Source organism: Engystomops pustulosus, chromosome 10 (assembly GCF_040894005.1).
Source record: "Engystomops pustulosus chromosome 10, aEngPut4.maternal, whole genome shotgun sequence".
Taxonomy (NCBI): Eukaryota; Metazoa; Chordata; class Amphibia; order Anura; family Leptodactylidae; genus Engystomops; species Engystomops pustulosus.
This window is the reverse complement of record NC_092420.1, coordinates 29,738,302-29,762,240: the sequence shown is the minus strand read 5'-3', so window position 1 is coordinate 29,762,240 and position 23,939 is coordinate 29,738,302. Positions and strand designations below refer to the sequence as shown.

Here is a 23,939-nt window from a genome sequence, read left to right as displayed (position 1 = left end):
CGCAAGGAACATGCTGTGTGCTTCTGCTTGTGGCCTCTCATCACTGCTCAAACCGCCGGTGTCCATAGAAAATAACTGTCTGGACCACAATTCGGATAGGAATTGGACCTGCACTACTATACAGTCGGTAAACTTTCTATAACCTTTCTGTTAACCTTTGTTCACATTTTTGTTTTTCCTTTTTTTTTTTTCTTTTTTAACACAATATTTCCCAATGATTACCGCCAAGTCTGGGAAGGCTGATAATATTCCTGTAAAAGTTCATCCATCACACAAAGCAGCTGATGCTTACAGAATTCCCCTAAGCTGCACCATGTTTTATATAGTCAGCATAGATAATTTCTACATCTCTCCAGGATGCGCCCTGCCCCTGCTATTGTTCTCGGTAAACACTGCACAAACTTATCATGCCAATAATGTTTTTCAGATCTGCCATTCCGATGCCAAACTTATCAAGGGATTCACCTCTTGCAAGAAGACATTGGCAACCATGACAGTTCAGTTTTCAACATCGTCATTAAAGGTGCTGGTTTCAATTAATGGTCTTTTTTTGTTTTTATTGCTTCATTTGTTGTATCAGAGTTCAAGGTTGTGAATTATTTTTACTTTTCATGCACCATCCTTGAATGTCCATGTTTGTAAAGTTTATGAAACAAATCCTATAAGCGGTTGCAAAGGATTATAAGGGACACTGGCTAGATGTGTATCCACCAAATCCACTGAAAGGGCACAGCAGATTTTAAGGGAGATAAGATATTGAGTATTTGAATTTCAAAATCTTTGGCAATAATTTAGAGGAATCTAGTAGTAGGTTTCTCCCCTCTCCCATACAGCACATGTCCCCTACTACACTGAACTCATTGGGAAGAACTTATCAAGAGCTGGTGCATCGTGTTGGCAGTCTTGCTGTTCCCCTCCGTTGGACAAACATGGATGCTTTGGCCTCTCATTCTAGTGGCGCATGATCCTGCCTGGTAGTGTCAGACTGGCATGTGCTGGGCCTACCAGAGGTGATGATCTTGAGGGCCCACCCTTCAACCATAAAATACCATAAAAAACAAATTGTGAAGGATTTATCATCAAAAAGATCTAATAATCTATAATATTGGAATCATCCTATATGAAATAGATCATAATATCAAGTGACTTCTAATTGAAGATCTTTGGGGCCCATTAAAAAGTGTTAGAACCTGGGGCCCACCGGAGGATTCTCTGATGCTCTGTTGGGCCAGTCCGAAACTGCTGCCTGGCGTAGAATTACTCTATAACCTTGCTTATGCTGTACTTAAAGACCAGGGCGTCCCAGGCTTGCTCCATACCATTCCCCAATATGCCTTACTGGCATGAGGATTGTGCAGTAGGAAAAAAGTTGCACATCCTCGCTCATGGCTTGTACAAAGCATGATAAATCCCTGTATAATGTGTGTGTGCTAGGTGAACTTGACAGAGATGACGCACATCTTTATTTTATATTTGCAATCTACACCAATTGCCCCTCAGCAATTTTTTCAATGAATGTACGAAAGATTTTGTAAAATCTTATCCATTATGTAGGTGGTGTAATACGCCTCGTATATCAGTCTTGATCTTCTTCATTCTACCTGCACAGAAGCATGTGCTTTCTTGAACCACAAACGGATCCATCCCTTTATTTGTGGCCCATTTGTTATTGCTGGGTGAGGTCCACTCACACACTGAGGACTGTAGAAGAGACTGCTCAAGCCACATACACAGCAATAGGACCTACTCTGAGTTTTGTGGCTCAGGTAGTCGACGCATACACAGTGACATGTTAATGAGCCCGGTGAAGAGCTTTTGTCCGTGTGCTATCTGTTGTGTTTACTGGTAGCACACGGACAATAACAACATTCATGTGCACGGACCTTACACTGCAGATAAAAGTGCCAAATTCATTGAAAGTTTAACACTGTTAATTATAATTGGTCACATCTCTTGCGCCATTAATTCAAATGGTGCAACTGTAGATTTGACTTTAATTTAGTTTTGATGCTAAACTGCGTCAACTGTGTCAAATCTTTCACCTTTTATTGTACATTTCACATAACAAATATAGCGTAAAGTGTTTGAAAAATCCCCCCAAAATTTCTTTAAATGCAGGTCCTATAGTTTTTTGTCTAATAATACATATAGCATGTGCTCCTACATCAGCAGACACAAACCTCACACCCATTGTTATAGTACTATTTGTTTTTTTTTTATTGTGTAATTTGATGGTGTCTAAATCGGGCCACTTTCGGCTTATTGTAGGACCTCTTGGTACCAGAAGCTCTTGAATTTGACCATTGGGTGGCAGAAGGCACATGCACAGATTGTCCTATTACAGCCGTGGTTCCAAAATGGAGCTCCCTGACAACTGTGGATATGAGCCACAATCACATCTCTTCTATAGACGATTCAGTGGTAAGAATACTTAAAGGACATCTACCACCAGGATGCAGAATTGTAAACCTTGTAAACCTTTTTTCAACTGTGCACTTTCTTTGCAGAAACTTACGCCACAAGTGGAATTTTTGGCATTGAGTCATAACCATATATGCTCAATAGAGAATCTACAGGTAAGGCAGCCTTATACCATTTACATGTCACACAATAATATTTAATTTCATTACAATTTATGAGTTCTGAAAAGTATACTTCATCATAGACCTACTTTGTATCTCCACTAAATTTGGAAATGGGGTATTATCCACTGCCATTGATTTGTGTAAGCAGCACCGCTAATAAATCCAATTATATAGACCTATGACATCAACAATTCATGTTTCTAATGGTTAATCACGCGGATTTTGTCTTTTCCCATGTATTTAGCACTTATACAACCTGGTGCACTTGGATCTTTCCTACAACAAGCTCTCCACCCTGGAAGGAGTCCACTCAAAGATTGGCAACATTAAAACCCTTAATTTATCTGGAAACCTTCTCGAGACCCTCAAAGGGCTCAATAAGTTGTACTCTCTTGTCAACTTGGATCTTGGCAACAACAAAATCTCGCAGGTATGTAGACGTTTTATCGGAAATGAAGACTTTTTTTTTTGTATGTATTTTCTTTGGGTATCCAGTGTAGTATGACAGTAGATACAGGGGGAAATGGGTGGAAGAACTCAAATATGTATACTGTATATACTCAAGGATAAGTCGAGTATATTAAAAAAAAAAAAACGGTGTACTCACCTTTCGACGCCTTCTGACGGCTGTATAATGGGGGCAGCGGCGGTGCATGCTGTATCTTGGGGGCAGGCTGGGACCAATGCATTTCCAACCCTGGCTTATAGTCAATAGTCCCCATACACATTTAGAGCAGTGGGGGTCCTTATTTATCAACGGCTCACATGCCACTCCACGCTTTACACATGCACACTTGGCTGAGCGTGACTGTGTATAAGGCCAAGGGCTATTGAAGGCACCGGACATCTCTTCTTGCAGCAATACCAAGAATTGTTAATTTCTGAAGCATGAATTTGTTCACAAATTAGATGCATCAATAGTAGAAGCAACTTTTGACAACTCAAAGCTATAATTCTGTCATTGGGTTGAACCAGGTTTCCTAGAAATGGATTGTCCGGTCTCTATCTGGCAGTCCTAATGGTGTATTAAGGCTCCCTGGAGTCTGACAAATAACTGGAGATCTGCTTAACGTTTATATAAGATTGTAACCATTTTTTGCTAAAGTTATCATTTTTATTTAGGTGGATGAAATAAAAAATATTGGAAGCCTTCCCTGCCTGGAGACTGTCAATTTGACTGATAACCCCGTCACGATTGTCCCCGATTACAGGACCAAAGTTCTTACACAGTTTGGTGATCGGGCTGCCGAGGTAATATCAGTGTTTAATGTGTATTTTAACTGACTTAAAATTTTCCTCAGCTGACCAAAATGAAACAATACCCCAACAACCTGCAATTGATGACCTGACTCTCTCCTGTCTATCAGATTTTTAAAGGGACTATGTATAGGGGATAATAATGAAACTTGTGACAACCCTTTTAAGTGAATGGGTTGAAACCACAGTACCTTGTGCCACCTCTAGGTGGACCAAGGTATACATTGAAACTCTGAGCCATGCCTCCTTATATGGTTATTCATGTAATGCTGCTTTCACCATATATTTACTTTGTCAGGGAGATGTCAGACTGCTCATGGATTTTCCAAGCAGAATCATCTGTGTTTCAGGAGCAGGCTCTGTACGTGGCGTGTTTGAAGCTACTTCTGGGTAGTTACTTCTATGTACACCTAGATCGTGTACATTTTTAAAGTAAATCCACATGAACCAGAGATGCTTATAGATCCTGGCATCTTGTTATATTTGTTATCTATAGACTTCTTCCTTCTAAAATCAACTTTTAAAATTATTGCTAATGATCCAGAAAGGCAGTGGGGACATTACCTGAACCCTTCCATGCTGTAGTTTCAGAGGGTGTTTGTTACACTGTGCAGGAGCCCCCTCTGTGGAGAAAGTTTCTCTGCTACAGTGAGGTAACATCAGGGAGAAGTTCTGAGGAAACGGGGGATGAGACAGTGTAACAACCAGTGAAGCTGCTCCACGGTGGGGCTCTGATAATGCCCCTCCCCCCAGAGCCCTTCTGACTTAAGCATAAACATTTTATGTTTGGTTCATTATACTTACTTTTGATGGTCGACTTCTTTTTAAGGCTCCGATCGCACCTGTGAATGGAAGACTTTAATGGACCTTCTTTTGCACATCTATGTTAGATGTGGCTGCTGCACAGTTTTGTCCACTATTAAATTCTACCTTATGATGTAATCTTACTGCAGCTTAGAAAGTTTCAGCACACTGTGACACTGCTCCTGCACAGAGTAACAACCTGTGAAGCTACAGCACAGAGGGACTCTGGTAACACCCCCAGAGCCCTTCTGGCTAGCTAGCATAATTTTAAATGTTGATTTTTAGAAAGAAGGGGGCCATGGATAGCAAATATGATTGTCACAGTACCTGGATCTATGAGTAAGTGTCCCTGTTTTATCATGATGGATTTTGTTTGTAGATTTCCTGTGATATCAGAATCTGAAACAGAACCTGCTGAATGCAGGTTTGACCTTTACTGAGATTGTGACACATGACATGCTGTGAAATCATTCTCCCAATTTCTAAACTTATTAAAAAAAAATCAGTTTGTTCTTTTTGTGGAGAGTGGCCTTTTTCCCCATGCTTGGGATACAGTGTGAATTTATTGTTCTGTATTTTATATGGAAGCTTTGTTCATACATATTTTTATGTGATGGATTGCTGATTTTTATTAAAAAAAATTTTTTCTTATTTTCCAGGTCTGTTTAGACAACACCAGCACAACCGAAAAGGAGCTGGATACAGTGGAAGTTTTAAAGGCAATCCAAAAGGCCAAAGAGGCAAAAAATAAATTGAATAATCCTGATAAAAAGGTATAAAGAAGATTTTCTCTCTTCTGAAAACATTCCCATAGTATTAAACTAGTGATATTTTGAGTATTGATCTTGAGATATTTGCACATCACTACATTGGTAGCAATGTACACACCTACTTATTGTTTCACCAGTAACGTTAGGTTTTCCTAGAATATGTGTATTACTTGTATATAATAATAAGAGGAAGTTGTACTTTTTGTAACAAAGAGTCTTACATTATAAAATGTTCTGAAAATGGTTGTGAGGAAAAAATAAGGATTTTTTAATATGAGATATCAGTGACCTGTTAATGTTTTTATATCAGAAACCTTGCTGAGTTTTCAGATTGAATTAGAAGAATGAATAGTTTTTATTAAGTATGCCAGGAATGATGTGTAAAAGAGGGGCTTTTCCATGACATTACAAGGCGCCATACACATTGGATGATTGGACAGAATTGGCAGATTTGGGCAATATTCATCTAATGTGTACGGGTAACGCTTCCTTTAGTTAATTAGTCTCTTTAACGCTCCCTTTAGGCCCTATTCTGTGGAAAACCCCTTTACCTCTACAGAAAATCCTTGAATTGACTAACTTTTTGATTGATGGGGGTCTCAGCAATTTGAACCTCACAAATCACAAGAACAGGATGTCCAATGGGGTCTGATGTACCTTTGTCGGACCCCTCATCGCTCCCTCAGGCGAGCAGAGCAGCTGGCCGCTTATGTCCGTTCTGCTCCATTCATCTCTGTGGAACTGATGGAGATTGCTGAGCAATGCGCTCGGCAATCTCTGTCAGCTCCATAGATATGAATGGGGCAGCACTGGACAGGCGCAGCCAGCTGCTCTGCTAATCTTGAGGAGCGCCCCGACAGAGGAACATCGGACACCCCTTGTTCCTGTGATCTGTGCGGGTCTCATGCACAGGATAGGGCCTTACTTGTTTTGTGGGAAACCCCTTTTAGGTTATTTATTAGCAGAGAGAAAGATGATTTATACACGCTGTTAAATGCATGAAGAAAGGCAAGGGGGGAAAATGGGACCAAGAAACACTTTTCTTCATCAAAGTGCATTGCAAAGTTAACTAATATCCTAATGTGGCTTAAAAGTTTACATTTTAATAAAGTAGTTCACTATTATCATCTGCACTATTGATTTCTGAAAAGAAAGGGTTCTAAATGTTAAGTTTTTAATATTTTATTATTTTTTATAACTGCTTATAATTTGTGTCTACTAAAAGAAATCCTGGAGATTTCACTCTGTAAAGTGTGAATGTTACTGTGAATCGCTCTGCATTGTTCTCTCTGAGCTCTGATGTCATGTCGCTGTCATATGTTGTGTACATTGACCGTGTTCGAGAAATAAAAGATCTAAAATGAACGTGAGTTTGCGTTTGCTAAAATTCTGTTCTTTTGTGGAAATTGCAACACATTTTATGCTTCTAGTTTTTTATTTGATACTGAGGGCACAAAAAATTGTTTGTTTTTTTTATGAAGCCATATGATGCATAAATGTGTCTTTTTTTCAATTTTTTTTTTTTTTTTTCAATTAAAGGGAACCTGTCTGGTTGATGTGGGATATTAAACCCACTTCGGGTCCTTAGGGGCTGGTGGTTTAATGTGCTTAATCGCCCTATATGAGCTCTGTCTGTGGGTGCAATTTAAAAAAAAAAAAAAAAAGTTGATACTTGCCTAGATGTGATTCCGATAAGGCTCATCTGACTGACCTCTAGAGGTGTCTGCACCGATGTTTCGCTTAAGCTTCATTGCACCATGCTTCAGAGGACCCACTAATTTTTTTTATTTTTTCTGTCGGAGTAAAAGTACTTCTCTTAGGAGTAGTTTTAGTATAGGAAGAGTACAAAATTAGTAATAACATGGCTGGTCTACTCAGTCTATAAACAGCAGCTCAGAGTGCTGTACTTTCCTTTTAAAGTATGGGGCACGGCTGCATTACATGCAATATTTAATAGATCTGTGGGTGTTATCCTGATGGATCGTGTGTCCGTTCCTTTAACCCCTGTTTTACGGTTTCATTTTGTCCCAGAGTGGGACTGCAATACTAATGTACATTACATAACAAGCTTATGTTTTCTGCATAAGATTACATCAGCACAATCTTAACGGGCTTCTATGAAGGCAGCTCTAGGGTCCTTCATCTGACCTCAGAGCTGCCACAGCAACAATCGGCACGGAGAGTCCCGATCGTCCTTGTAATGCCCCATAGACACTCCGATCATGGTGACAATAGAGTTAATCAGCTGGGATATGGATAGTCTCAATCCCAGCTGTTAATGCGGGAACCCAGCTCTCACATGCTGCCAGGATCCCGCGGTAATCCCAAAGGCTCAGCTTCTGAGGCCGGGTGATCACCATGACGTAACTATGTCATCGTGCAGCAAGTACCCGCACCTTATGACATACAGTTACGTCAGGGTGCGGGAAGGGGTTAAACAGAACGTGCGTTATATATATGTATATAGATAGATATAGATATATATAGATAGATGTGTATGTGTGTATATATAATGCTCTACTGTTTAACCCCTTCTTGCACCCTGACGTAACTGTATGTCATAAGTGTGTGTGTGTATATATAATATGGAAGGACATCTGCTGCAACTGAGGTTGGCCACTACATAGAGAATGGAGCTGTTCTAAAGGCTCTGCTTCTTTTGTCAGCTTATTGGCGGCCTGATACTGGTGGCCTATCCTATGAATAGCTCCACAACTGACTGGCTGATCGCTTCTCCAATAATCCTATATAAATTTGATTTGTAAAGCGCTACGGATTTTGATGGCGCTATATAAATAAAGATTATTATTATTATTGTATAAATACGTTATAATTCGGGTAAGGGTAGTAAACTACTGCTAGCAGCTTATCTCCTGTAAAACAAAGGGGTAACTTTTTAAGCTCTATAATTCTGATGTAAGAATGGTTTTCTTCATATTTCATTGCTTAGAAATTTATTACAATAACACCAGAATTCTGTAGAATTCTTTCTGTAGCTCGTGCCCTCTACATACAGACAGTTTCATGTTGGTGTTGATCTAACATGTTGAATACTTTGCAGGTGAATTCTGGGGGTCCAGGCCTTTGAAGTACTAGTCAAACTTTAGTGATAAAACCCCTTGACAATTGAACCTTGAACATTCTGTAAATGTTTGTCTTTTATATTCCATGAATGTGATCCTTAGCACCGTGTGCATTTAGCAGTGCTATATTTCGCTATATGCAAGCTAAGGTTGCGTTCACACATGGTGTTTACGTTGCATCTTGAAATGCAATACAGCTGAGAAGAGATTTGCCTGATAGCGCAAACATAATTTGCAATGTAATTATGCAAATCTCCTCTCCTCAAAATGCAGTGCAAATGCCAGATATGAACACAACCTTAAAGGGGTTTTCCTACAGACAAGTTGGGCCCTATCCACAGGATAGGGCCTAACTTGCTGATCAGTGTGGGTTTCAGTCTGCCGGACCCCTCGTTTTCGTGATCTGTGGGGTTCTCAGCACTGAGACCCCCCCCTGATCAGCAAGTTAGGCCCTATCCCATGGATAGGACCTAACTTGTCTCTGTGGGAAAACCCCTTTAAGCAAAGACTATGAATCATGCACGTAAACATCTAGAGCTGTAGCAGAGATGTCCCTAATCTAACCCTCTACTGCTGCTGCCCAGTTGAACCTTTCATACATGTGATTGTCAGGGGCATAGTCTATCATGGCAGAGCTGATTTGGTTTCAGGACCCAAAACCATTCTTCCAGTGTTTGCCGTTACTTGTGGATAATAATAAATCTTTATTTATATAGCACCATCCTATTCTGCAGCATGGGGCACAAATACAAACAAAATAAGACATTAGAGAATAAGAACATGAAACAATAGGAGTGAGGGTCCTGGTCACAAGAGCTTACAATCTGTTACAGTTAAAATGTCTGGCAGGGGTCTTTTTGTCATAGATGATAAAATAATATGCAACAAAAGACGTTCTTAAAATGTACAAATAATAAACAAATGTATAACATACAATGCAATAAAAAAGGCAAAATAAAACTCTCTCAATGCAAATTACCTTTTAACCCCAACCATTGACCAAAGGCTCAATGCATATTATGTGTATTAAGTTATCATAACATTTACTTTTATTTCTGTGTGCATTTCCCAATTTAAGAAATGCTGAAAATGCTATACCCAAAGAAAGAAGAAAAACATATATTGCACTTAATGTAAATAATGAAATAGAGTTATTATTATTATTATTCCAGTGTGATATTTACAGACCGTCCCCAGGTTACGTACAAGATAGGTTCTGTAGGTTTGCTCTTAAGTTGAATTTGTATGTAAGTCAAAACCGGTATATTTTAAAAATGTTTAAACATTTAAAAATGTTGGGTTGTCATCAGAACCAGGATTAACAATAAAGTTTTTAGTTGCTGACACATTTGATTACAACTGATCATTGTACCCCAGGGCTAATGTACAGTAAATTACCAACATCCAGAAGTTTGTTTGTAAGTCGGGAACCGCCTGTATATATTTAAATAAATACCCTGACCTAATTTGCAGTTGCAAATCTTTCACATTTTGTACAATTAAGGCTACATTCACACCATACATAGTCCTAGACCTATACTGGCAGATGAAGGCCTCCTTTTTGTCTCGGTCGGGTCCTGCAAGAAATTTTAGATGACTACCTATAAAATGAGTCCTAGTTTTTGTGAGATGGGGAAGTAAACTCCATTGTGGGTGAAATGTTGAGGAATAGTTTGGCCTTACAAATAAAACTTCTATTCCTGTAACTTCTACACTCCTGTTACACGGATTGTCTGGAGCCACTACTAAGAAGTGCTGATCTCCCAGGGTCTTCTGCATGCTATCTACACCGCAGGCACCAGCTAATTCTCAATAAATGAGGATATCCAAATATTCGGATAGTGTCCCTTCTGTATTTATGAAGGCATTTATTATTTGACTGATGTGCAATGACAGTGGAGCTCTTCCTGTAATTGTTGTCCTGTTCTTCTGCTTATTTCATGCTCTTTTGTATCACTTTATTTGTCAGATGAGTGAGGACTTCCGGCTCACATCTGCCAGCTCTTCTTTTCCTGCAAACGTTTCCTCTTCACCTCTCTCTCGGCCTGTTATCTTCAGTCAAGGTAATCATGTATGTATCTTTTGGCTCAAGCTATAGCCCTTGTAGGAAATCTCTGCTTTTCAGTACAGTGTGAACAGACAATGACTTGAAATGATTGCTACATGTCAGAAAACCTTGTGTAAGTAAATGTCTTCTTACATCTCTGCTGAATTCCATCTTGGACTTTGAATATCGGCTACAAATAAACTATCAAATTTATCAGGTATCAGGTCTATCAAATTACATGTGTCCGTGGAAGTCTATGGAGCAGGGAGTAGGAGAAGCGGAATTAGGAGCTAATAGGAAGTTTGTATCTCAGTGGAAGTGTTTTATTCATCTCAATACTGTTCATTATACTGTATCCATAGCAATACTGTTCAATATACCATATTAATCATTTCAATACTGTTCAACTACTCTATAATGCCCTTTATTATGTTTCATTATGTTTTCATTACTGAGAATTAGATGTTTGCAGACGGCAATCTGATACAAGCCGCATAATGACCAGCAATCTTGTTAATCCTTATGTATAACAGGCAGACTCAGGATTCGTACTATAGAGGTTCTTCAGGTTTGTTCTTATTAGATTTGTATGTAAGTTGGAACTGGTATATTTCATTATTGTAATTTCTTTGTTCCTGTGACAATAGGATTTTCAAAATTTAAGGCGCTCCTGCTAACAAGAATTAACATTTAAGATTTATTGCAGATGCCTTTTTATAACTTTTATGTTGCCCATTGAAGTCTAGGGCTAAAGTATAGTAAATTACCAGCATCCAGAGAGCTTCATCAGAGGTCTGTATGTAACTAGGGGTCTTCTGTTGGTCAGGTGTTCTTAAAGAGAACCTGTCACCACATTTTCACATATACAGCTAGTGACAGGTTCCTATAGGGTACTAACTGACACCCTTCTTTTACCTAAAAATTGTTTCCCTTACAACAAAGTTGAATTATGTGAATGTATTCCCTGGCATCAGAGAAGGCTTTTTCTGCTCGGCCAGTACCTCCCATCTACTCCTCTCCTTGTCCCGTGTCTCTTCTCAGCATGTCATGTGACCAGTGTGACATCACCACAGGTCCTTTAGCTTCATAACATTATGAAACTGTACACTATGTACATATATCTCATCACATGAAATCACAGCAGTGATCAGATACATACATGTGATAGATGTTGCAGATGTAACAGGACCTCAGACGCAGTTAGTGTAAATTACTCACATCAGGTGAGTTGCGTATAAGTTTACAAACTAATTTTTGGAACATTGCAGCCATGGAAAGGAACCATTTAGGGGATAAGGACAATGGTTTTTAAACATAGTTTTGAATGAAGTCTTTATTTTAGGTGGGTTAATTTGCATGACAGGTTCTTTTTAAGTCAGTTACTGTGTGTATATCTATTCCACTCTGAGTTCTCTTTTTGGACACCCAGGCCTTTGCCCCAGCACAGAGTTCACAAGGTAGGACTTGGGGCTGCTCAGGATGTACCGCACTCAGCACATTTATAAAGCGGCCCATGTCTTGGGCTGCCTGCGATTGCTAAGAGGTGTGTACAGGGTCCGGTTTCTCGTAGGGTAATATCTATCATACAGAAGGTTGCCTCCCCACCGGTACTCGGATCACTTAGTGGCTATCCTCGTAAAAAAATAAACTATTCAACTTGGTAAGTATCAGGGTGGATCAGAAATCCAAGTTCTGCTCTTGATAAGATGCGTCATAGGACAGATAAACTATGGATCAACAAGCACTGTTGCATATTTTGTTCTTTGGCTTTAAATTGTCAATTAAACTATTTTCACAATTTTTTTTTTTTGTTTTACTACTTGGTTTCTTAGAAGAATTTTAAAATGTCCAAAAAAAAAAAAAATAGACCTAGGGTGATAGGTCCAATGAAGCAGAGAGTTTATAACTTGAGTACTAATAGTTGACTGTTTATCCATCTGTTCCTGAGTGGTGTATATATGTATAAAATGCAAAATGAAGGGTATGTGCCTAAACTCACTTCTCAGGAGTTCATCTTTACACCACGTTTAGATCTGCGTTGTAAGGATATGTTGGATTCCCGGTGAGTACTTTCAACGGAGGGCTAGGGTGTACCCATCTGTATGCACATTGAGTGGGATACATCATCTGGTTTCTCTGAAAGCAGGAGTAGGAGCAAATCACTGTCTGCTGCTGATGTTCGGGGTGTTTCCCCAGTGATGTAACAGTTCTTGTATGGACAGTTGCATCACTGGAGACGTCTCGGGGCCATGGAGGCCGTAGATAGGTCCCATACAGTGGCATCCGTCTCGTGTAGGCTATTATAGCCTCCACTGAGCTTATACAGTCCTCAACTTGTTGCGTTTTTCCATTCTGTGTTTGCTACATAATCCGATGTATAAAACCAAAAAAGAATCAAGAGTATTTAGGTCCAATTAAATCAATACTTTATTAAGAAAAAAGATGGCACCATGGCCATGTTGAAATTGTGCTCAGTATACATCAACATATAGAGATTAGTTACCCATTCAAGAAAGACTATTGGGTCCTGGGCTGTGGTCAATGTGGGGGAGATATTGACCACAGCCCAGGACCCAATAGTCTTTCTTGAATGGGTAACTAATCTCTATATGTTGATGTATACTGAGCACAATTTCAACATGGCCATGGTGCCATAATGATTTTTATGTTGAAAGAGTAATGTTTACCCATTAGTATTTATATATTTTGCACTTGCACTTTTTTCCGCAATATATTCCCTGGGTTTTAATCGGGCTAGATGGCAATATAGTGTATTTTAGAGTACCATCACTGATGTTTTTTAATATGTGTGTTATTCATATTTATTTTTATGTCTTTTTTTCTTAATAATAATAATAATAATCTTTATTTATATAGCGCCATCAAATTCCGTAGCGCTTTACAAATCATAGGGGACATATACAACTATATTACATTACAAAGAACAAACAGTCATATAGAACAATAGGAGTGAGGGCCCTGCTCACAAGAGCTTACAGACTATGAGGATGAGGGGGTGACACAAGAGGTAGTATAATGGTCCATCCATTCTTTATAAGGGAACAATATAAAATAATTGAATAAATAATTTACTAAACAACGATGCTGCTGCTTGAACCAGCCATCAGCCGCCATCTTATTTACAGGGTCCTAGGTGAAAAAGACTGCAGAGAAGCCTGGAGCTTGGTATATATCAGCTGTTTGCCAGATAACAGATGGGAGATAGGACATAGGATGGATTAGTAAAGGGAGAGTTGACATTTCATGCAGTTAGCGAGTGATACTTAATAAAGTATTGATTTAATTACACCTAAATACTCTTGATTCTTTTTTGGTTTTATATTTCTATGCAAAGAGTTGGTCATACAGATTTATAGAAGAGGCTGACACACGTGTCCATCTATATATAACATGTGAGTGTAATAATTGGTTGAATAATCCGATGTATACTGTGCAGACGGAGACAAAAAGGATGCCCCTTCTACCATTCTATAATTGCTTCACAATCTGTTCGCTTATCACAGGAGAAATTATTGTGTATTATTTTTGGATCCTGCTAGATCATGCACTAATGACACAGACAAGTTAGTCATATCGTCAGCATTATTCTTGGTCTTTTATAGGAAATTTCCCGGGAAAAGGTTTCCAGCACATAGAGGGATCACCTTAGATTTATGTAATCTTTGTGATCAGTGTATAACATTAATTAGAGCCTGCAATTCTGGATTAGATTTTTTTTTTTAGAAGAAAATGCTAAGAAAAGCTGTTGTCATTACTGTTAAAAGGGGTATTTTGATATTTTAAAGATATGCCTTATCACTTTGACAGAGGAAACTGTCTGATCAGTGTGAAAGCATTACCATCTGCAGCATTCAGATAGGGAGCTTTGTTCTAGTTATCAGTAGGATATAGTACAGCTATCAATGACTAGAATGGGGACTCCCCATGGATGTGCCAAAATGCCTAAGGTGTGTACAACCCTTTAATATCCTTTGATGCCAAAGGATCTTTCCTTTTAAAGGGATTGTTCAAACACAAGTTGTCCGCTAGCCATAGGATACGGGATAACTTGCTGATCTGTCAGGATCCCAGTGGTGAAAGCCCCACGGAGAACGGGGGTCTGATGTCCCCCAGTAAAATGGAGTGTAGCATGCGTGTTGCTGTGTCATTCACGGTCTTCCAGACAAAAGACCGCACATAGTATGAATCAATAAAAACTACCTAGGATATGACCCATCAATCTAATTGCGCTCTCTTACTTATATGGGTGATGGCATATAGGAAGAGATGAACCTAGTAGTATGTAGCAAGCACCTAGAGTATGGGGGAAAAAAAAACGCTTCCCTTTCATTAGGAAATCAGAAAAATAACATACAGTGGGTACGGAAAATATTCAGATCCATTTAAATGTTTCACTATGTTTCATTGCAGCCGATTGGTAAGATCAAAAATGTTCTCTTTTTGCTCATTAATGCACACTCTGCACCCCTCTTGACAGAAGAAAACAAAAATGTAGATATTTTTGCGAATTTTGTTGAAGGACATGTACCACCGGGATGAAGGATTGTAAACCAAACACACTGACATACTTATGTGTGCTCCCTCTGGCAGGATCCGATCTTCTTTTAGCTTCCTATGCCCTGGTTTTTAAGAATAAAAGGCTTTAAAAACTATGCAAATAACCCTTCAGTCTGTAAAAACAAGGGTATTAGAAGCTAAAACTATAGTAGATGCTCCCACAAAGGCCACACACCAGTATGTAAGTGTGCTTGGTTTACAATCCTTCATTATGGTGGTAGATGTCCTTTTAACAAGAAAAACTGAAATCTCACATGATCATAAGTATTCAGACAATTTGCTCTGGCACTCATATCACATGCTGTCCATTTCCTTCTGATCCTCTTTGAGATGGTTCGAATCCTTCATTGGGTTCATCTGTGTTTAATTAAACTGGTTGGACTTGACTAGGTAAGGCACATACCTGTCTGTATAAGACTTCAAAGCGCATGTTGGAGCACGAGAATCGCAAGGTCTAAGGAACTACCCAAGGAGCTCAGAGACAGAATTGTGGCAAGGCACAGATCTGACCATTGTTACAAAAGAATTTCTTCAGCACTAAAAGTTCTAATAACACAGTGGACTCTATAATCCTTACATGGAAGAAGTTTGTGACAACTAACCTTTCCTCTACATTCAGCCAAACTAACTAATCGTTGGAGAAGAATCTTACTGCGAGAGGTAAAGAAGGACCCCAAGATCACTGTGACTGAGCCGTGGAGGAATCGGCCGATTGCTGGGGTTCTCGAGGGTTAGACTCCACTTGATATTGATGACTTATCCTATGATTAAGTCATTAACCCCTTGCCAACATGTGACGTATTATAACATCAAATGCCGGGTGCCGGTGCATGGAGAGGGCTAGCAGGCTGAGCCCTCTCCTTAGTCGGTAAGTCTTTGCTGCATATTGCAGCAAAGACTTACCGGTAACACCCGCGATCTGTGCTAGCATCGATGGTGGTTTCAATGCGGATCAATTACTTTTACACTTGCGTACTATGTGTATGAAAGGGATGACCTAGTGTTCAGCAGGACAATGACCCTAAGCATATGGCTAAATGACAATGAAGTAGAGATGCTGGATTGTCCCCCACAGTCCCCAGACGTTTAGCCAATCAAACACTTATGGATAGAGATGAAGAATTCAACACTAAAATAAAGAATTATGCACCAGGTTTCTCTTGCTGCTTCATCAATGTATTTGTACCCAGTGAGTCCACCAGAATCCACCAACATTGGGGACATTGTAGAATAGAACTGAGATTGGATTTTGGGTTAGACATGCTTGAATCTTATACCCAGAACTGTTCAGGCAGTGTTGAAAGCTAAGGTGGATTTACAAATTACTTAGAAAACACTGGGGTTTTTTTGTCACAAAACAGTAACAATGCAATTACAAATAATCTGCATAAATATGCATATGCTAAATAGTTGTAAATTTATGAATGGCAAAGCCAAAATGATGTATAATATGATGGTAGGCTGCTGAACTATGATGCGTGGTGGTGAATTGAGAATAGTATGGTCAAGGAAAAGCATCCAGAATTACAGGATCCTCTGGAATTACGGAGGAGGATTACGAGGATTGTTGGGTGGTACACAGTCTACAAAATGACATCCCTGAAGCCCTATGGCTTTTTCAGATAAATGAAGATTTCTGTTGCTGGTCTGAGGGTCAGAATGTAGCAAAAGTGGCATGAATTGGTGAATATGGTACTTCCTGTCGGGGAGGTGTAGTTGCGGTATTGGGTTGAATGTTTTATAGGAAACCGTGGGTCCGTCGAAGCCTGTGAATTATATCTTTATATACCACAACAATTTCTTGGGGTTCTGAAGGACACCCTACTAGATAAATGTCTCCATGCACTATATTTTTTCATTGCAGTTTCTCACTGAACAAAGTAACATATATGATAAAGGATTCATCATTTTCATAGTTTTAAGTGCTGTCCAGGATGTAATTCTTACCAATGATTGATCATTTTGTGTTTCTTAGACCGGTCCTCAGTCAGCAAATTCTCCAGTAGCTTGACACACACTGATCGCCCAAGTTCACAGCAAAAATGCGGAGTTCAACATTCCATACACGATGGGGGACAAAACACAGAGGTGATATGTCGGACACAATCATCCTGGAAGAATTATTATACACTTTATATCACATTTATGTTTTGTCTTGCCTGCATGTCACAAGGGTGTAAATCCTAACTTTCACTCTCTAATCACAGCTGTATGCTTTTATTTGTTGGTTTAGTGGGTGGTTGCAATGGCTCTTGGGCTTCCAACTTATGTTTTTGTTGCTTTGCATTCCAAGATGTTCAATGTAGTTGCACTCTCTTGCTTGAGATTTGGCTTTGCGCTTGTTTTTAAAGAACCCACTTTAATTTAGAAATTTATGTTCCCATTTGGAGTAAGGCATCCTGATCTTTGTGCCTGCGGTTTTTGGATAGTAAACTGTGGTGACATGATCATATCTTTATTTCAGCAAACTACATCTGATGAATCTTTGCCTGACATCAACAAAAATCTTAGTGTGATCAGGTAAGTTTTTCACATTTACCAAAAAGAATAGGGCAGCACGGTGGCTGAGTGAGTAGCACTTCTGCCTTGCAGCACTGGAGTCCTGGGTTCAAATCCCACCCAGGTCAACATCTGCAAAGAGTTTTGTATGTTCTCTCCGTGTTTGCGTGGGTTTCCTCCGGGTACTTCGGTTTCCTCCCACACTCCAAAACATACTGTTAGGTTGTTTAGATTGTGAGCCCCATTGGGGACAGGGACCGATTTGTCATGCTTTGTGCAGCGCTGCGTAATATGTGTGCGCTATATAAATAAAGAATTATTATTAAGAATAGAAAAATGTTGTCTACAGTAGGTCAACCATCTAATATGTGTGGAGTCTTCCCAAATCTCCACTACTGCAAATAGTGGGGAGATTGGGCGGTTGGCTACCAAGTCATGGGCGTCCGCTATAGTAATCCCAACCACCTCCAGTAGGTGGTGTTAAAGGTATTACCTCCTCATCCACAAATGGCTAGGGTGGAATTGCCCTTTAATTTCCCCTTACATAGTACTCCAGAAGGACAGAACACATAAGGTGGCCGTACATATAAAATGAATGTCGACTGAAGTCTGTGATATCAACAGAACCAGCCAACCATCTAATCAGGCTGTCCTGTCCTTGAACATTGGGAGAAATAAAATGTCTTAATATACTAATTGTGGTTTTCTTTTGGTCCTTCTAGTAACGTAGAAGAGGAAACCGCAGTAGTACCAGACATTCACCACTCAGTATTTCCTATTCCTTGCGTTTCATATTCTACAAACAATCAAGATTTTATCCCTTACTTTTCTACATCGATTGCCCTTGCACTAAAACGGAAACAACATCTACAGGGGGTAATGGAAACGCGGGACAATCCAAGAGCAGATGCTAGAACTTGTGAACCAGGCGATGGTTACTTTGAAATGGGACTGCATGAGAGAGACCATGGGTCTCTCCTACAAGACAATGATGTCAATATTATCCACGTTCTCTGGAACTTCACCATCCATTTGCAACGAGAATCCTGCATGAAGCAGTTTTCTTCATGTCTCGTGTTGACTGATACATTACTTGCCTTGTTTGAGGTGCACAGTGATCAACTTCAGCAACAACATCATTCTAATCCTTCTTCAATGAAAATGATTTGCTGTTATTATTATGGTGATATCACGGAAATGACTTTCCTCATACCAGAAAGCTGCCTGGCATTGAGTGTGACGAATGGAGAAGACTTTGTCATTGTTCTTACAGATTCTCGGAATATGGATGAGTTTTCGTCTTGTTTACAGTCACGGTGCTCAGAAAAATCTATGTCCCATATCTTTACTTCAGTGCATGAATCTGGTGTTCAAGGGTTCTTCCAACAACTTACCGAAGAACATCAGATTCATCTAGCAGACTCTATGGTGAAGGGATATTTCCCAGTCTGTCTATTACATTGTAAGGGGAATGATTCACTACAAGGCTCTCAAGAAGATCTCTTGTTTGAACACCTCAATTTTTGTGTGCAGTCTATGAATTGCACTAAACATGGCAGTTCTGGAGGAAACGAGGATAGGACATGTCCAGTTTGGCTATTTTTCACGCCACAAGATTTGGTTATTGTCGGATTTGATTTCCATACAGTTTGCCAAGATAAAAGTTTGGCAAACTATTCACACAGCGCTTTCAGACTGAGCAGGATTCCCATCACCTCAGTGGTGGTTCATCCCTTGCACCGGTATACAGACGGAAAGCTTCCGGACAGCCACACGCTCCAGATAATCCTGGATTCCTTTACTGTTACTGCTGTCTTTGTGTTACCTGATGATAAATGTAACTTTATATCACTCTATAAGTCATTGAGGAGTTCACTTCAAGGTGTTAAAAGCATAGTTGTTTTAAAGTCTTTAACTAACCGTAAGACCACAGAACATGTCCCAGAAAAGCCAACCCAACTGCAAACCAAATGGTAAGGCCTTCATTTTATGTGTGTGCTTGTTTATTGCCTCTATCTACATTTTAATTGTCATTTGTGTTGTCATTTGAAACATTTTCAGCATTTTGCAGAAGTAACTAAACAAGCAAAACACTAATTCTACACACACGCAAAAGGAAATCAACAAATAGCACATACGAAAGTTCCCTACTTAAGGACACCCGACTTACAGACGGACCCCTCTGTCCACTGTAATCTCTGGATACTCAACTTGAGTCCAAGGCTGCAATGATCAGCTGTAAAGTGTCTGTAATGAAGTTTTATTGATAATCCTTGGTCCTGTGACAGCAAAAAATTTTTTAAATCCAATTGTCACTGGGACAAAAAATTTTTTGTCTGGAGCTACAATTATAAAATATACAGTTCTGACTTACATACAAATTCAATTAAGTACAAACCCAAGGAACCTATTCTGTACGTAACCTGGGGACTGCCTGTATATGCTATGGCCCATTGCGTGAGCCGACTATTTTTGCCTGTGTTTGTGGCTTGGCCAATCTTTTCTACTGACCTTGTTGTGTGATTGGCTTTCACATGACGGTGACACACAGGTCCATTGTTTGGCAACCCAGTATTGCACACCTCACGTAGCCTTACTCAAAGTATAATACAATCCTCACATTAATCATATTTCTTGCATGTATTATCCAGTTTAGCAGAACATTTTTGGACTTTTTCATGTAACTTTCCTCATGGACTGGGCACAGATAGATGGGCGGGTTGTCCGCTTTCCATTTGGCTATATAGGCAATATCAACATTATAGGGATAGACTTTTTACTCTAAGGCTAGAGATATTTTCTAGCAGAGAGCAGAATTTGCTTTGGTGAACCTGACCATCCTGTTATTAAAGAGGCTGCCCCCTTTTTACATCACATAAAATACAACTGCTTTTCAATTTCAATCATTTACTCTTCATACTTGCAATTCTTTTGATTTGCACTTGGAATGTCCTAATGTTTCTCATCTTGGAGAGCATATAGACCCGTAGTTCAATCCCTTCAGTCTTCTTATATTCGGTCAGCAGGCCAGAAAATAGACCTCAACTCTAAATACATTTGGTTGAAGCAGATTTTAAAAACCCTCTGAGCCATAGAAAGTATTTAGCACCAAAATCTAGGCAAATGAGCATTTTTTTTTTCAATTATAATTCATGTTTTGCCTGATTAATTACCATTCTAGATCTGTAACTAACCAGTCTTTATTTTGTATCTAACAGCCCTAAGCCTCAAATGACACTTCCGACTCTATACCCGTCTGAGAGTCTATTTCTGAAATTATCTGAAGAAAATCAGGTTCCTTTCCATTTGGAGACATCTTCGGCATTTCGTTTTATCTCTGCACTTACCGGAAGAAGCTTTGTGGAGTTCTTCCATAGCAGCATCTCTGAGGTACGAAAATGTGGCTACATGTATTCGGTATTAAAGGAAACCTACCACTTAAAAATGGTATTTCTAACCCTCAAATACATCGCACCAGCTCAGGGTGAGCTGGTGCCGGAGCATATTTACATTAATTTCAGAAACCGCCGATTGCTTTATTAACCTCTTTTATACTTTATATTGCAAGCACGCTTCAGCGCACCATGCGCGCGACCGTGCGTGCGCCTAATTCGGAAGTGTTGGAGAGCCGGTGACTTCACCGAGCACACTCTCGGGCACACTCGCGCCTGTGCAACTTCCCGTGTGAAGCGACGTTGTGCAGGCACGGATGTGCCCGAGAGCCCGGTGGCGTCAACGGCTCTCCAGCACTTCCGAATCAGGCGCACGCACGGCCGTGTGCATGGTGCGCTGAAGCGTCTTTGCAATATAAGGTATAAAACAGTTTAATAAAGCAATCAGTGGTTTCTTGAATTAATGAAAATATGCTCCAGCACCTGAGCTGGTGCAATGTATTTGAGGGTTAGAACTACCATTTTTAAGTGGTAGGTTTCCTTTAACGTTTTCTCTAGTGGAGGGCATTCTGCAGCTTTCTATGTAGTGTATATACAGAAGCCAAACAGCCAAACTGTTTACATAAACCTATTGCAAAAATGATTGGTGTTATAGAGCTGGGATCGATGAGTGGTGACTTAGAGAGGGCACTACCACTGGTGAATTTTGTATCGATTTCTAATAATACTTATTATTTTATAGGTTGACAATGAAGAGCTGCGTTATCTCATGTGGTCCGCGGTGACATTGTATCGTTTACCAGATTGCGAAATCACCTCATGTGTTTTACTGTCAACAAAAGCTATATATTTTATCCTGGATGACACTTTTAAAAGTGGAAATCAAGATCTGCAAGGTAAGTGTTTATAGGCAGGCTCAATAAATAGAAAAACTTAGGGTTGACATCAAGTAAAAATAGTTAACTTTAAAGGAAATATGCCCTACTCTACATGCAGATAGGACTCTATATACAATCCGCTCAGCTCCTCCTGCTCTATAACATGCTGCCTGCAGATAGGACACTATATAAAATCTACTCAGCTCCTTCTCCTCTATAACATGTTGCCTGCAGATAGGACACAATATACAATGAGCTTCTCCTGCTCTATAACATGCTGCCTGCTGGTAGGACTCAATATACAATCCGCTCCTCCTGCTCTATAACCTGATGCCTGCAGATAGGACCTTATATACAATCAGCTCAGCTCCTCTTGCTCTATAACTTGCTCCCATCAGATACTACACTGTGTACAGTCTATGCTTAGTCTCTCCTGCTCTATAAAAGGCTTCAAGCAAATCAAACTTAATCTTGTAGTGGCATGTGTCCATTTGGTTATAAGATTAAGGTTTGCTGCTTTTATTTCCTTCGTAGCTTATATATAGCTTTATAGTTTATATATCTTTCAGTTATAACGTTCAAAAAATAGAAGCTATAGTTGTAGTGTCACCTTTTTTTAATGCATTAGGTTTATATGTAGGTGTTTCAGTGATATCATGGCCGAAACATTTTTTATCAGTTTTGAGTTTTCTTGTTATAGATAACTGCAACCAAGTTAGATCAGACTCATCGGGAGCTTTTCACCATTGCTTCTGCGTTGTAATTCCATTCAGTGACCTGCAGTCTGTGAACATTGGACTCTTCGATCAGTTCTTTAGAACAACGGGTAAGGTCTTCCTAATTATACTGCTAGCCATCAAATATATTTTATATCTGTTTTTTTTTTAACTGTACTTGTAATACTGTACGTCTTCTCCCAGGTTCTTCTCCTAATCATATAGTGACGTGTCTGACCAGAGACAGCTACACAACACACGCTTTCATACAACACTTAATGTCTGCCCTGTCCTTACTGGAACGAACCCCTTCTCCTGAACCAGTCGAGAAAGACTTTTATTCTGAATTTGGGAAAAAGGAAACAGGTAACTGGAACAAGACTTTCCATCCGGAGCTTGTAGCTTTCACGTCATGAGCAGATTAGGAAGTGCTGCTGTTGTCATTGGCATGTAATGTAGTGTAATGCAAATGTCTAAATGCAGTAAATCCGGAATTCATAAGGAGGTATAACTATTCTAAGACCTCCTTCACCCCTTCATGACTGCCAAACGGCTATATACATCCTAATTGCACATAGCCCATGCAGATACTACGTGTACAGATGTTATGACGTTAGTCCACTTCAAACAGCTATATGTTGTTAACTGGAACATAGTTCTGGTGTCACATTAAAGAGGAGAAGAGAAACTCTTCTTTAATAATACATCATGATTGTGTTTCTAGGTGCCACACAACCAGAGATTAAATACAAACTCTGGAATCCTAGCTGTCAGTTTAAGGGTGAATTCACAGGAATGTGTGCACGCAGTACCGTAGCGCAGCGGGCACGCGTCAGCGGATGAGAGAGGAGGAGAGGGTGAGCGCTGCTCCCCCACCCCGCTCCATAGAAATGCACGGTGCCGTAAAACGAGGAAAGATGGGACATGTCCTATCTTTTCCCTGGGAACGGTACGGTGCCGCACGTGTGCTGCTCTGTGCGCCCATTGCTGGCTAATGAGGGACGTATAACTATAAAGTCCTGAAGTGATATTGGGGACGTGTAACTATTATGGGGGACATGTAACTATAAATACAGTTCTGAAGTGATATTGAAGGTGTGATCCTTCTGTTTAATACAACACCAGAACAGCGTGTCTAGGTGCCATGGTTCAGAGGATATAGCCATTTGAAGTCTGCAGTCTTCCTACTTGTCATCTGAAGGCAAAATGGAGAAGGAGCTGCCAGGAGACTGAGTTGAGATTCAGTACTTGCACCCTCTGCATCTGGGAAAAGGCAACTTGATACTATATGTTATTTGCAACATATTGTAGTTAAGATTTATTAAAGGGA

At 39.7% G+C, this 23,939-nt stretch overlaps 1 protein-coding gene across 5 annotated transcripts in view; it reads left to right on the top strand.

Annotated features, from left to right (window-relative positions):
- Nucleotides 1-23,939, top strand: part of NISCH (nischarin) — a 39,951-nt gene that overhangs the window by 9,318 nt on the left and 6,694 nt on the right. Inside the window, exons 7-20 of one of the 5 annotated variants that reach the window (XM_072127504.1) lie at nt 428-523; nt 2,269-2,421; nt 2,508-2,576; nt 2,830-3,015; nt 3,708-3,836; nt 5,306-5,419; nt 10,469-10,562; nt 17,100-17,212; nt 17,589-17,644; nt 18,346-19,596; nt 20,842-21,013; nt 21,758-21,911; nt 22,594-22,719; nt 22,814-22,975. In XM_072127504.1, the coding sequence (XP_071983605.1) occupies nt 428-523; nt 2,269-2,421; nt 2,508-2,576; nt 2,830-3,015; nt 3,708-3,836; nt 5,306-5,419; nt 10,469-10,562; nt 17,100-17,212; nt 17,589-17,644; nt 18,346-19,596; nt 20,842-21,013; nt 21,758-21,911; nt 22,594-22,719; nt 22,814-22,975 (2,875 nt within the window). Of the gene's footprint in view, nt 1-427; nt 524-2,268; nt 2,422-2,507; nt 2,577-2,829; nt 3,016-3,707; nt 3,837-5,305; nt 5,420-10,468; nt 10,571-17,099; nt 17,213-17,588; nt 17,645-18,345; nt 19,597-20,841; nt 21,014-21,757; nt 21,912-22,593; nt 22,720-22,813; nt 22,976-23,939 lie in introns of those variants that run through there. The other 4 variants (XM_072127505.1, XR_011850249.1, XM_072127507.1 and 1 more) reach the window with 4 other exon arrangements.